Source organism: Phocoena sinus, chromosome 5, assembly GCF_008692025.1.
Source record: "Phocoena sinus isolate mPhoSin1 chromosome 5, mPhoSin1.pri, whole genome shotgun sequence".
Lineage (NCBI taxonomy): Eukaryota > Metazoa > Chordata > Mammalia > Artiodactyla > Phocoenidae > Phocoena > Phocoena sinus.
In genome coordinates this window covers 31464909-31480224 of record NC_045767.1, presented here as the reverse complement: position 1 = coordinate 31480224, position 15316 = coordinate 31464909, and the positions used below count along the sequence as shown (strand labels likewise).

Below are 15316 nucleotides of genomic sequence, written 5' to 3'. Positions count from 1 at the left end.
ACGATATAAAAGACATTCTTGAAACAATTGGATTAATTCAGTACGGAATTACTATTAATTTTCTGAGGCATAATAATGGAATTGTGTTATACAGGAGTATATCTTTATTCTTAGGAGTTGCATGGTGAGTGTTTAGCAGGGAATTTCATGATGTGAAATTTACTCTGAAAAAATATAATGCAAATACAGCAAAATGTTAACAGTTATTGACTCAAGCAGAGGAGGTGTTTCATTTATAGTTCTTTTAACTTTGATGTATGTGGAATTTTTTCATAATAAAACTTAGAATAACTTGATTCTCTCCTTTGGGTGATATTAATGTTAAAAAAATTTTTAAAAAGAGTAGGCATTAAGCAAGCAGAGAAGGGGAGCAGGGAGGATGACATCCTAGGCGTACGGGAAAGCTTACATGAAGGCACAAAGGTAATATGCTTGTGTATTAAGAGACTAAGGACTTGTCCCTGAGAATGTGTAAAATTCAGATCTGAATCACCATGTGGATGATGAGCAAACCTCTACTGAGCACCTACTACTGTAACTGTCTTTCACATCACTTAGAGTTCTTTGGCTGCCAGTGATAAAAATCAGTTGAAGTAAAAGCTGAACAGCCAGGACTTAAGAAGAGCTAGAATGAACACAGCTCTGGGATATAGGATCAATAACCAGTCTTCCCAAGGAGAATGGACCGGCTCTAATCCTCTTCCCTTTTTGCGTTTCTCTACTTATGGGCCAATCCTTAGGAGAGAGAGTAAGATCTAGACCCAAGCAAGTCCTCTTAACACGGGCACTAAGGTATCAGTCTCTTACTGGGTGGCATTCTTGCTCACCTAAATTCAATTCTATTGAATTCTATCTTCTATTTTCTGGGCAACCCTTGAAGCCTTCTTCTCTTTTTGCTTGTTAGCCAGAGTTGGCTTGCCGCCAAAGAACCACAATACAATTTTGACTCTTTTTTATTCGTAGTTAGACTCCTGAACATTTCCCCATCATACACTCCGTGACACAATTTCTTGTGGTTTATTTTTGTCTGAATCTTTATGGTAGATATGAAATTAGGAGGTTTAAGTTAAAAAAATATTTTCCCCTCTACATTTGGGAAGGTATAGGGGTTAAGGATGGAGAGTACTGCCTAGGGGAAAATAAGTACATTAATGGCAATAATGTAAGATTGAAGATATCACATGGCAAGAAAGAGGTAAAACTAAACTGTGAGAGAAGCATCTGAAGGAGAATGCAGGTCTTGTTGAGTGAGAGAAGGTTACAATAGCCAGCACTGGGGATGTGATATTCGAAATACAACTTGAGGCGCTGGTAGAATTCTCAAAGGCATTTCAGGAAGAAGAAATAGCATAAACAAAAGCATGGAGCTAGGGAATGTAGGCTATGCCCAGGAGGCAGGTTCTGATCATATTAGGAAGAACTTGGATGCCCGGCTAAGGAATCTGCATTTAATTGTAGGTATAGGAAATCACTTAAGGTGTCTGAATGAGAGAGTTACATGGTTAAAAGCAATGTTTTTAAAGAAAATGAGTTTGTCAGAGTTTTGTAGGACCTTGCTGCTCAAAGTCTGGTCAAGGACCAGCAGCATGATTTCACCTGGGAACCTATGCAGAATCTCAGCCTCCCTTTCCCAGAGCCAGCGAATCTAAACCTGTAGAGTATCAAGAAACCCTCAAGTGATCTACTCGCACATTAAACTTTGGGAAGCACTGATGTCAAATACAGTGGAAGAGGAAGATTTGACTTGAGACCAGTCGGAAAACTAGGCCAGGGAGAGATGAACAAAGGTGAGAGCAGCAGACACACCAAGACTAATGAGATTGGCCAAAAAGGGAGAAGGCATGATGGCACAGAGCTTTTAGGCTGCTTCACTCATTTTCCTAATAGATTAATCCTCTTACCTTATTCATTAAAGTCATTGTTTCTTTTTAATACATTTTTCTTCTATTTGTTCTTTCTATTCATTAGCAAGCACTGCTTCTTTCTAATTGTTTCATAGGCCATAAAACAAATGAGAAAGTTTTTTGAGCCTAGTTTTTAAGGGATGCAGGTTGCAACTACTGCTGTGCCACATGCTGGAATAAAAAAAAAAATCGCATAAAGAGATTAGAAAGGAGAAATAAGAAGAGTGAAAATATCTCCTTTTGTATTTCAGGGTTTTCTTCCCTTCTGTGTTTTAATATGAATCAAACAGGTATGCATTCAAAGCGTGCAAGTGTGTCTTCATCGGCTTTTAATCATCAGCTTCAAGAAAATTCAGATCTCTCCGAAAGAGGGAAAAATAAACAGCTGAGCGGTGTGACTCATTTACACTTCAAATATACTTTGAATTGGTTTTTCCTCAATTAATCAAATAGCTGCTGTATCCCTAAAGTAGTATAAAGTGACACGCTGTGTGAAATCAATTTTTCTTTCCAAAATCATTAAATCCAGTAGCCTGTGACTACATCCCTACTAATCCTGGTACCAATCCTTTCATCCTCCATTAACTTTGGCACGCTAACAGGCTGTCAAGAATAATTTCCCAGGACGTAAATAATTCAGAAATTAAAAAATTAATAAATAATAACAGAGAACTACTGGGAGACAGGCTGGGTCAATTAGTGCTTTCTGCATTCTGTTTCTCGCAGCAGGGGGGGCAGCCACATTCGTTACTTGAATCTTTCCTTCAATTCTGAGGTCTGATTTACAGCTCTTCATTACTGGATCCAGTCAGACACAATTACCTCCATCACTATCTCAGTTCCTAACTTCAAAGAAACGAACGTTTTCTTGTCTGCTTTTTTTCTCCTTGCAGCAGGCTCAGCTTGACATCCCTGGAATTTCTTCCACGCAGACTAATTAATAAGTCTTTGACTTATCATATTCACTTCTCTTCTTTGATGTGCTACATTAGTCAATCATCCCATTTAATTAGAATTTCAGTGATAACTTTACTTATCTTGTGGTGAGATGTAAATTAAAATAATAGGATTTTAATTCTCTTTTTTATGGGGTTATGACATTTTGGAAGAAAAAGTTTCAACACAAACATGATATTATGTATTCTCTATGCAGGGGTAGAGGAGCATTCTGCAAAACTATTTTCCTCTTGCTACAAAGTAGTATTGCTGTTAAGCAAGCAATAATGGAAATACACTGTGTTTTTCTATAGCATCGTTTCATCAAGTCCTTCACAGAGAAAAAAATTACCTTGATTTGCATAAATAATTGGAACAAGGTACAGGTCATGTTGCCGTAAAGGCACTGGCTATGTTTTGAAGAAAAAAGTATCTCCAGAAAGTCAAGGCTTTGATATACCAACCCTGTTAACTCTTTTTGGCCCTTGCCTGTCAATCCATGCTAATTTCCATTTTAGTAAATTCTCTACTAGTTTCTTTAGACTTCTTCCCTAATATACCACAAGGAAATAAAAAGGTTCTCCCAAGAACACAACAGACATTAGCAAAGCACAAGATATAACACTGATGTGCAAAATTGGTTAATAAGGGAATGCAGAAAGCAGCATTTCATTCTAGAAAAACAATACTAAGACCAATATTTATTAAGCTTCCACTGTGTACCAGCCTCAGTCTCATGCGTTACGTCTGTTAATTCTTCCAGCATACCCATAATAAAGGATTATTATTCCCATATTACAGATGAGACAGTGTCAGTGAGGTTAACCTGGCCTTCCTAAGGTCACAAAGGTAGCATATGAGGATGAAGAAATACAGAAGGCGTAAGAAGAATAACGTTTAAGTCTCTGAGCATAGCATTTAAAGCCCTCCATGATCTGACTTCATACTGCCTGCCAAACTCGTGTTCTTTCTACTCTATTACATAAACTCATCCAAAATACATCTCCAGGCATTAACCCAGTGCCAGATTCTAGCATTAAACCTTATTAATACATCATCAATGGTTACCTTAATGCTTATAGACATTGCTGAAATTCAGTCATTGTAGTTATAAATAGTAATCTCAATCATCATAAATATATTATTTTAAAATAGCAAGTACAAACAGAAAAGCACATATATATATGCAAGTTTTAGAATAAGAAAATAATCTTTTCCTCACATTTTCTTGTACTGTTTTACCCCAGGAGTGAAATGATTAGCTTTTTGTTTGTGGCTTAAAAAAAAAAAGTTACTAACAATAGAAACATCAATGGGAATTAGTCTATCCTTGATCTCTCAATCTTTCCCCTCCACTACGCTCAATAACAATGTCCAGTAAGACAACAAACAGAGGTTACGGTGACCAATAGAAATTTATTTCATTAGTTAGATCTGAAACCTGCATTAATGCCATTTTGAAGCTAACCTTTCAGGGATTTAATACAGTTGTTCTTTAACAATAGAACTTGGTTCATTTACTGCTTAAGACATGATTATTTAAATTAAAGTTAATTGGTTTCCTTACTCTCCTTTAGGGCTTTAGGCTTAGAACATTTCTATTAGAAAAGTCTAATTTGTCTCAAGTTCTTATTTCTAAATTTTAGAGTGGTTAAAATGCTCTCATATTTTAACTCTTTGTAGCAAAAATTATGTCTAAATTACAGCTCAAACTGGCAAAAGCAATTAAAGATGCAGGTGACACAATTAACAAAAGGGCTCAATCGTAGTTCAGAAGACTTGGAGCTACAGTGTAAGTTGAGGCAGTCCTCTCTGCCAGGGCCTCTCACAGATTGAGAAAAGCCTGAGGCTACTTTTCCTGAGGTTCCCAAGTATCAACTTAAAAACGAAGACATGCCAAAGCAAGATTACCAAAACCATCACATATTTTAAGTGTTTACATTGGACCAATTATGTTTTAATACACAAAATATGGTGTAAACAGAATTAGGCTATTCATAAATAATCACAGTACCATAAAATGCATAATTCGTGGAGCACTATAGGCTGTGACAACCAGTAAGGGGACAAGTACACAGTTCTACAATGAAAGTCTTTCAATCCCTTTCCTGTATCTCCAATGACTGTAAATATAACCTCATCTGGAAAAAAATGTTTCAATTCTTAACTTCAAGCTCTCTGGAAACAGGAGGCTCGAGTTCAGATGCTCCCTCTCACCATTCCTTGATAAGCTCCAATCTCATACATTCACTCAAAAATTATTTTGAGTGCTTACTACATGCCAGGTACCACTCTAGGCATTAAAAATATATCAGTTCAAAAAAAATTCTTTTTAAAAGGACGAAACTCCCTACCACATGGAGCATATTTCTAATGGAGACAGATAACATATAATAAACACAATAAATAAATATATAGTATGTAGAAAATAAATGCAGGAAAAAAATACAGAACAGGGTTCAGGGGATCTATAAGTGCCAATGAACGATAGAAATGTACGATTTATCAATATATAGGATAGTTAGGATAGGCCTCGCCAAAAAGTAACCTTAAGCAAACAAGTGAAGGAAGGAAGTAAGAGTAAGCCATGCAGACATCTTGGGGAAGAGCATTCCAGGCAGAGGAATGGCCATGGTGCCTTTGTGCAAACTAGAAAAAGTGTTGCTTCCCCCATTGATCGAGGAGAAAATTTTAATTAGCATCTTAAAGGATACTGAGAAGAAAATTAACAAAATTCAAACACCCTTTCTTGACATGGCAAAAAAATTAAATAGATTAAGAAATAATAATCAATGGCTATCTCCTTAACACAACTTAGCAGAGAAACACTGGATGCTTTCCTGCTAACGTCAGGAATATGCAAAAAAAAAGTCCATTATCTACACTACTATTAAGTGTTGTGTTTGAAAGTATCAGCCAATAGAATTGGACAAGAGGTATAAGAATTAGAAAGGAAGAGGTAATATACCTGGACACCCCTCCAAAATAAATTAAAAAATCAAATACCAATAACAAGTAAGGTAGTAGAAATATAAATTAATAAACAAAAATTCATAGACTTCCATAAAAAGAAAACAGTTAAATGGACTAATGGAAAAAGAGAATGCCATTTATATTAGCAGCAAAACTGATAAAATACCTAGAAATAGAACTTAATTAAAAGAATGCAGAAAAACTATATCAATAAAGCTTTAAAAATAGAGATGAATAAATAGAAAGACATTCCATGTTCTTGGATAGGATGACTCAACATCATAAAGAGGTCAATTCTCCCCAAGTTAACAGATAAATTCAATGTAATAAAAATGTCAACAAGTTTTTGTCTGGAGCTAAACAAGTTGATTCTAAAATGTGTATGTGAGTAGATATGCAAGGCCTAAAATTATTTAATTTTTCATATAAAATATCCTGAAATCAATAAAAAGCAATCAACCACATGAGATGACAAGACAACAAAAACCAAGAGAAAAATCACACAATAGAAAGCCATGCTTGGGGGATTCAGAGAATGGAGTTATCAGTCACAAAACATTAAAATAATTCTGCTAAGTATACTCAGGTACTCAAGGAAAGAAAAATCAAGGTTAAAAATTTTGCATAGAATGAGAATATAAAAAGATAAATAAATGGAAAGCTTAGAACTGAAATGAAAAGCCCACTGGAGTTATACTGAAAAGAGAATTAATGAACTGGAAGACAGGTGAAAACAAAACAGAACAAAGCATGGTAAAAACAAAAGGATAGTAAATATTAAGAGTGTAGGAAACTGTGGTATCTTTAAAATATAATCTAAAATCATTGACACTCTATCCATCAAGAGGTGAGGGATATATGTCCACTGCCTTTGAATCTGGGGGGTCTCGTAACAGCTTTGACCAATAGAATATGGTGGAAATAATGCTATGTAACTTCCAAGGCTAGATCATAAAAGGCCATGCAGCTTCTACGGGTTCTCTTAGACTGCTTGCTTTCTAGATGCTCCCTCTCAAGATACACCCTCTCAGCTGCCATGTGTGAGAAGTCCAAGCCCCATGAAGAGGCCATGTAGAGGTGCTCTGAATTAACAGTCTCAGGCTGAGACTGGCCTTTGAGGTATCCCAACCCAGGAATTAACTAAAAAGTGTTCAGATGATTCCAGCCTCCAGCTGTTTCAACTCACCCCAGGTGAAGCACCCCCAGTCATCCCGTAGCAAGGACAAACCATTCCCACTACGCCATGAAGAAATTCCTGACCCATGTAATCCATAAGCATATAAAATGGTGTTACTTTATGCCACTAAGTTTGAGGTGGTTTTGTTACAACAGCAACTGATAACCAGAAGAGGGCCTAGAAATACAGCGATAAGAATACAGTATATAACTGGATATATTTAGTAAGTGTACCCCAAATTAAAAAAGAGCTAAAAGGAGAAAGATTAATAAAAACAAGTGAGGTTTCTTTGAAATGTTTACTAAGATTGCCACATCTCTGGCAAGTGTGATCAAGAAAAAATGCAAACACAGGTTGAAAGAGAAGAAAAGTCATGTTATAGAACTGGGTTATGTAGAACAAGGAAAACTGTGACAGTGAGACTATTGTTTTTATCTACTGGGGTGGAGGTGGGCACAGAAATGTAGGTAAAGTACACTAAGTACACTACAGTGTACTAAGGGCTCCCATCTTCTGTTATACTCAACTGCCAGCAACAGTCCTCTCCAGAATAGTGAGAATATATTCCAAGTAACTGCATTCTTTTGTTCATTCATTCAAAAAACCACATTTGGCTCTCAACCCCAGCCTCCATCTCATACCTGGTACAGAGACAAAAGGAATTCCAGGGGACGGAAAGTAAAGAACTGGGAAGGAGAGAAGGAACTATGTCAAGGTCAGGGGAGAAGCAGCTATGTGAGAGTCAGCAAAGGGAGGGGATATAACCAGGCCTTCCATCTGGTGTGGTGACAAAGATGGCAGTGATGTGAGGCAAGATGGAATCAAAGGCCTCACAGTCTGAGGCAGATCTCTGTATGGACAGGGCATTTGCCCTCAGTCACTTGCCTGCTTTCTCACCACTATAATTGGACTGGAAAACCTGAAAGGGAACTTGAGTGGACACTGGGATACTCTACTCAAATCCTCTCTTCTGGGCCAAGGATATTAGCTGGGTCATTGGACGTTGCTCTCAGCTTCAGGAAACGGCGTCACCCTTGGTCAGGGAGCAGCCAGACCAAAGACTGGCTGATGTGGGCTGCAAAGGCCCAGCTTCCTTGCCAGTTTGGGATAACTATGAAGTGCCATCCCAATTCCAGAGCTTCCCATTGGAGCAGCTGAGGCCTCAGTTGTAACAACACTGTGGGTCTCCTGATCCTATCTTCCTCACTCCCTTACAGGTGTATTTTTTAAGAACACTCCCCAGTACACCAGCATATAACTCTCTCGGTATGTTTCCAGGGAGCTTAATCTAAGATTAAAAATGTAAAGACCGTTTTTAGCGGTCTTCCTTAGAGCCCAGGGAAAGTGTTTACTTTTTTGGAAGTCATGAACCGCTTTGACCATATAGTGAAAACTAAGGACCCTCTTCACAGAAAAATACACAGAAGCACTTAATGTAAACTTTCACATGCTATTTTAGAGAGGTCATTTTTTTTCTTCCTCATCTTTAAGGCCCTGTTAAAACTTTACCACCTATGTGAAGCCTCAAGAAACTCTTTGTACATAATCATAAGATTAACCACCATTTATTGAGCACTCACTCTCTACAAGAGGGGTCCGCAACCGGCCGTGGACCGGTACCGCTCAGCGGCCTGCTAGAAACCGGGCGCACAGCAGGAGGTGAAGAGCGGGCAAGCAAGCAAAGCTTCATCTGCGGCTTCCCAACACTCGCATTACCGCCTGAACCATCCCCCATATCCCCTCCCAACCGCCCCCCCCCCCCCCGAAAAAAACCGTCCTCCACGAAACCGGTCCTTGGTGCCCAAAAGGGGTTGGGGACCACTGCTCTACAAGACACCGTGCTGAGTGCTTTAACTTCATGATGCTTTTGATCACGACATAACTCTGCAAGGTTACTAATAGCTTCCTGTTCGAGATGTAAGGACTCACCCACATAACACAGCTAATAATTAGCAGATATTGGATTAAAATCCTAACGTGTAAAATTTGTGCTCTGAATGAAGGACAAGAAAAGAGAAGGGCCGGTTAAGGACAGTAACTCCTCAAAGTCAACTAGTGATAAGTGTCAGCATTGGGCTTTAAACTCAGGCCTAACCCCAAAAGTGGCGCTCTTTAAGTCAAATATGTCTTAGCGCCCTTGAGAACGGTAAAAGCCTGGTTTTGTCCCACCTCCGCCCTTCGTAGGTCCTTCGTCATTTGTATTTGTTTCTACAGCGATTCCCGAAAGACCTTCGTGCGGCGCTGTTGCGGAACGCTGGGAGCATCCCGACCCACAGAGGGCGGCACGTCGCTAGACGTACAACGCGGCGGTGCTATGAATCCCCGCCCACCGAGGGGAGCTGCGTGGCTTCCGTACAACATGGCTGCGTTCTGCCGCCGCGCCTCTTCCTATGACGTATTTCCTATCACGCGCAGTCATATTTGACCCTTGAACTCGCTGGTGCTTTCTGCTTCCTCTTTCGGGGGACGGTATCTAGAGGTATGGTTGCTTTTTCCTTGTCTTTATTGGTACTGCCTTTACAATCGGCCGCCATCCGGGGAGTTGCAGAGACGGGGTCTCTTAGGCACAGTCTTTGAGCTGGCGTGGGGGTAAGGGCTTAGGAGGAAGATTGGTAGTGAGCAGTTCCCCGGACTTTAGCTTTAGACACCTCTCGATCCCAACCTCCGCTCCGCAGCAGTGAGTGGCAGGAGCTCACCACCCCTGGCTTTACCGCCTTTGCAGTCCGGCGTTCGGAGACAAATGGTTGTGAGTTCCGGCTGATGGAGACTGCGAAGTCGCCGGACGTTCTCATATCTTAGGCCATGCTTTAACCCCGCGCTTGTAGCTGTTCTCCAGGTCTGGAGGGTCGACGACCGGCACGTTCAGGTCATTTCAAAATGTGTTCTAAGACCAATAGCAAGTAAGATAAAACTTTTTAATAGGGAGTTTTCTGTCTTGGTTTTGGAGAGGCAAACGGCTGATTGGGTCACTCGCACCGGCCTTCCCTGTGGGTTTTGATGTCTGACAGTTCCAGTGTAATGGTAGTAAGGAGCTTGCAACACCAGATGCAGACTGTTGCCTTTTAAGTAACATGCTGTGACGAAATGGTTACAGAATTTGGGGAAAATTAGGTTGATTCAAGTTTGCCTATGTTTTATGGTATTTTGGGTAGTTCACTGAAAAAAGAAGAAAAACCAGTTGGATGCCATAATCCAGAAACACTTGATCCAGTACCAAAATTAGTATTAAATGGCACCCAACTTATCCCGGATGCTGCTTTGGGGGCAGAACACTGAACCCTGGGCAGCCACTAGGTTGGGACAGAATGCCTGCTGTCGTTTAATCCTAATGACAGTTGTGCGAAATAGTCAAAAATTATATTTTACAGATAAGTAAGCTGGCCTATGGAGCTTTATAGTCTCAGTAAATGGTATAGCTAAGGATTCAACTTACACATAGGTGTGGTCGTGTGCTCTTCCTTTAAAACCAGCGTTTCTCAAACTTGCCTGTTGGTAGCACTTTTCTGGATACTACTCCAAACAGAATCAGACTCTTTGAGAGAAAAGCCTGGTAATCAAAATTTTAACCAAGTGCCACGTTTGATTACCGTCAGGAAAACAAACATCGCCCCTTAGCATTCCTCCCAATCACCCTTAAATATAAGTATAGCTGTCCCTCAGTATTCTGGGGATTGTTGCAGGATCCCCGAGGATACCAAAATCGCTGATGCTCAAGTCACTTGTGTAAAATCCTCCCATATACTTTAAATCATCTCTAGATTCTTATAACACGTAATGCAATGTAAATGACTATGTAAATAGTTGTGGGCACGCAGCAAATTCGAGTTTTGCTTTTTGGAACTTCGTGAAGTTTATTTTCCCTGGGTATTTTTGATCGGCGGTTCGTTGAATCTGCGGATGCAGAAGCTGCGGGTACAAAGGGTCAGCAGTAGTTTATTTATTTATTTTGGTATACAAATGTGTTATTTTAGGGGGATGTAATCGCCACTGCACAGTAGAACCTCAGGAAAAAGAGGAGCTCCAAGTTCCCCTTTGTTTTGCAGGGTCGGGGAGAAATGGTCAATAATCTTAAATAACCATCATATTCAGGATGGATCAACCTGCACTGGGTCCAGCCCTAGGTCCCAAAGACGAAGAGGATGCTAAGGGGCTTTCGGTGGGGGCATAAAGGACCAATGTTCCCTGTTCCTTCACCTGCTTAAATCACTGGCTTTGGCTCCCCTCCTCCGGGAAGCCCCTGATTAAGCCAACCCAGGCAGCTAAAGCATCTTCTTTCTCCTTCCACCTTTAAGCTCTGGGCTGAGAGATTCTACTCTTTGTGGTTTGATTCAGTCTCCCCAGTTCATCCTCATAGTAAATCATCAGCTGTAGTTTTAAAACATGGAATCCTTTTCATAAGATACCTTAAGATAAGGATATTATATGTAAGAACTTACATGGGTAATGTGTAAACTCTGTGATGCTGTTTTGTTTTAAGGTTTGAATTTTTCTACAATGCAATTCTATTTCTTCTTGATTTAGGCATTCAGGATGGTTCAGCGTTGACGTACCGTCGTAGGCTGTCCTACAATACAGCCTCTAACAAAACCAGGCTGTAAGTATTTCAAAATTAATATACGTATTGTCATTTATTCTGCAAAATGTTGAACTGTTGTCTATTCTCTCACTTTCTAGGTCCCGAACCCCTGGTAATAGAATTGTTACCTTTATACCAAGAAAGTTGGGAAAGCACCAAAATCCGCATGTGGCGTGTGCCCAGGCCGACTTCGAGGAGTAAGTGATCCTTTTGCTGTGAATAACATAAGAAGGGTTGAGCATTAATTCCTTTGGTGAGTGAGTGAAGGAGAGGTCGCCACTAGGGGGGTTGAGAATTACTAAGCCTTCATGATCCATATCTATGAAGAATGTAGACTTTCTTTTAAAGCCTATATGGCAAATACAGTGAAATGCTTTCAGGTAGATCAGTGTACCATTCCTTTTGTAACCTAGATGAATGTTTATACTTAATGCTCATCAGAAATCTAGGACAATTTCTGTTTCTGTTAAAGCATCACAAAATAATCTCAGCGTTTTCTTTATGCAGGTCCGTGCTGTGAGACCTAAAGTTCTTATGAGGTTGTCTAAACGAAAAAAAACATGTTAGCCGGGCCTACGGTGGTTCCATGTGTGCTAAATGTGTCCGTGACAGGTAAGTAACTATGAAATCACATGGGCTATCTTAAGTGTGTCTGTGTCTGTTGCACTGCATGCTAATCATTATTAGAAGACTGGTGAAAGATACCAAAAGTTGCATATTGTATCAGTAGAATCCTCCTTGACTAGGGATAATCGATGCTGAACAAACTAATAAATGATACTAGCTCCTATTCAGTTATGATGTTGGGACATCTTTATGCTAGATGTAGAAATTAAAAGGTTGGGTGGGGCAGGCAGGTAAGAAAGTCTCAGGCTGATGGAGAGTGGAAGGTCCTAAAAGTGTAGGAACAGAATCGCCATACGTAGTTCTAGTGTGGCTGGAGCAGAATGTTTTGGGAGATGATATACAGGAAAGGTAGAAACATCACAGGTAATGAAGGGCCTCATAGGACAGATTTTTTGGCTTGATTCTTTAAAATGTGGTAATTGATGGGGTTTGAGCAGGGCAGGGAAACCTTCGGTGTGCCAGAGACTAAGTGTGCAGCGGGATGGATAGTGAAGTCATTCTTTCAGCAAAGGTGAGTGCTTGGAACGCTTTCTCTGCTTTGTCAAGGCACCTACATGAAGACCAAAGGCTGGATTGGGGGTGAATGGGGTTATTGGGCGATGACTGGGTCTTGTGGATGTGCAAAAGGATTGGTAGTGGCATAGGTAGGAATAGAAGCAGTGGGCTTTATGGTGATAATATTTGCTCAGCATTTTTATGATAAGCTCTGCCAAAAGTCCATCTGGGAGGTATTTTTTATTTATTTATTTTTTTGGTGGAGAAACCAAGGCTTGTTGCTTAAAGTTACATAGCTGGTAAGAGGATTCGTTCCACGTTTTACGGAAGCGCTTACTCTTAATTAACCCTACTGGCTACATTAAGTTTTCTCCAGAGACCTAAGTGGAAAGATTTGAGAGGTGATTGGTCTTTATAAGAGAAGAAGTTGGTTCGGAGGAGTGGTTTGCCTTCAGTTTATTCAGCTTTTGTTCTATAAAGTGCTCTGGCTAAGTCTCTACACCAAATCTGACATCAAACTTTGCAAGTTCATTCTGCCTTTCAGGAGTTAATTTGTAAGGGGAGGTTAGGCATGTTACATTAATACAAATACAAGCTAAATATAACTTCCATGAAATATAGGAGAACTTAACTATGGTTGAAGTTTGGAGGAGAAATGACTTTAAAGTAGCCGAGAATCTGGGAGTGGTATTCCAGGTGGAACCTGAGTGACGGGTAAATTTTAGACAAGAGGTCGAGCGGGCATTGCAGGCAGGGAATGAACATAGTTTGATCTGGCACATTGAGGGTATAAAAGGAATGAGAAATGAGATTGGAAAGGTAACGTTGGAGATGAATGAGTCATGAGTTGCAAGCTAGAGGAGTTTGGCTTTTTACCAGTCTTTGGTTCCCAGACTTTGCTAAACATAACCACATGAGCACATTTGTTAAAAAAAAGTTCTCAGGCCCTAGCTTCTGGAGATTTGGGTGTAGATCTATAGGGTAGCCTAAAGAATAGCATTTGCTGTGACACTGAGGGAGTCTGTGTAGTCTTTGCTCTGGGTAAGAGTGACATCAGCTCTATTTCTGTAATGTGGTTATGTCCAGGACATTTGAAGGAGTCAGAAATCCCAGGCTTTTGAGGGTAGATTATTAGATAACCAGGGGTACCAGAAGGACACCTTAAGCTGAAAGGGTCTGTCCATAGAATTTTTTCAGCTCTTAAGTTTTAAATCTGTACTTGTGTAGGTTTTGTTTACTTTTCTGGGTATCTTACCTGATTGCTTTACTCGGTTCTTTTATGACACTTTTCTTTCTTGTGTTAAATTGGTTTTTTAAAACTGTATTTAACATTTTCTTTTCTAGGATCAAGCGCGCTTTCCTCATTGAGGAGCAGAAAAATCGTTGTGAAAGTGTTGAAAGCACAAGCGCAGAGTCAGAAAGCTAAATAGAAAAATAAAGCTTCTTTGAGTAATAAAAAAATCAAAAAGCCTTGTTCTGTTATTTCTATTGTGGTTTGTTAGTGTACACGTTTGGGTTCTGTAGTAACTAGAGGGCCCCCCCAACACACACACACACAAGTTTTAGTTGATTACTTTTTCTAAAAGTAATTGGAGGTCAGTGATGGCTAAAATGTTTTGATGGTAGCTCTAGATAACATTAAAATACGGACTGTAATATATTTTCTCTTAGGAACTATGTTATGTGTTCCTGTTTAACTCTTAATAATGCAAAAGTATCTAAAGATTTTAATAATAGCTCCTTACAGCGCTTAGACCGTATCAAGCAGCCCTCCCAAGTATTCTACGTAAGGTCTTCTGAATTGTCTTCCAGGACGATTTCTTCAGGCCATGTCAAGCTTATTTCCCATCTCAAGGGAAAGTAGAGAGCAGATGCTGTTTTCACCAGCCAAGAATCTAGAAGCTGAAAGAGTGTCTGAATTCTGTAAAATTCGATCCTCCCTCCATTTGGGCATTTACTGTTGCTGGCACGATGACACTTAAATGGCATATGCAGAGGAGTGTTTCCTTGATTAGAATAAAAGTACCCTTTTCTTCAGAAGGAAAAAGGCAGCAATCTTTCTGGCCTCTTAAAGCTTTCATTGTACCACAGCCAGCTAACTTGTTCTTGGTAGACAAAATTTTTAATTAACATTTTCGCAGAAGAGGAAAGGCAGCATAACTAAGTGGCTGGGTGGCACTTGAACTCAGGGCGCTTAAAAATTTATTAATGGTGGTACTTAATGGTATCTCCATAGCACTTAACATAGTCCTCCGGACAACCCTTTCATACCTATTTCTGTTTTACAAGTGAGGGCATTGAGGTGCTTGGGTTGTATGTTACCCAGAGCCATTTGTGTTGGTAGGATTTTTGCAAGTGGTGTATTTACTGATTTGAGACTGAATGACTGGGCACCCTCAATAAACACTTTGGCACAAGAAATGATAGCTGAAGCCCTTTATTGTCAAAGTTCAGTCTCAAGACAACCATCAGTCTTCCCTGAACACCTGCAAATCCCAAGAATTGTTAAGCAACCAGGATAATACGATTATCTTATGTGATGTTTAATCACTTAAAATTTTTAATGGGGATGCAATTGAAAAGCATTGGATTCGGAGGTAGATTAAACATTTCCCTGTGACCTAGGTT

General features: G+C 39.8%; 1 protein-coding gene across 1 annotated transcript; it reads left to right on the top strand.

Annotated features, from left to right (window-relative positions):
- Positions 1 to 9396: 9396 nt before the first annotated feature.
- RPL34 (ribosomal protein L34) lies at positions 9397 to 14170 on the top strand (the record flags this gene model as incomplete). Its single annotated transcript, XM_032631961.1, is given in 8 exon segments — positions 9397 to 9469; positions 11512 to 11584; positions 11665 to 11690; positions 11693 to 11763; positions 12074 to 12115; positions 12117 to 12178; positions 14033 to 14063; positions 14065 to 14170. Coding segments are annotated over 8 exon segments (432 nt in total), but the record flags the coding sequence as incomplete, so codon positions are not given.
- Positions 14171 to 15316: the final 1146 nt, after the last annotated feature.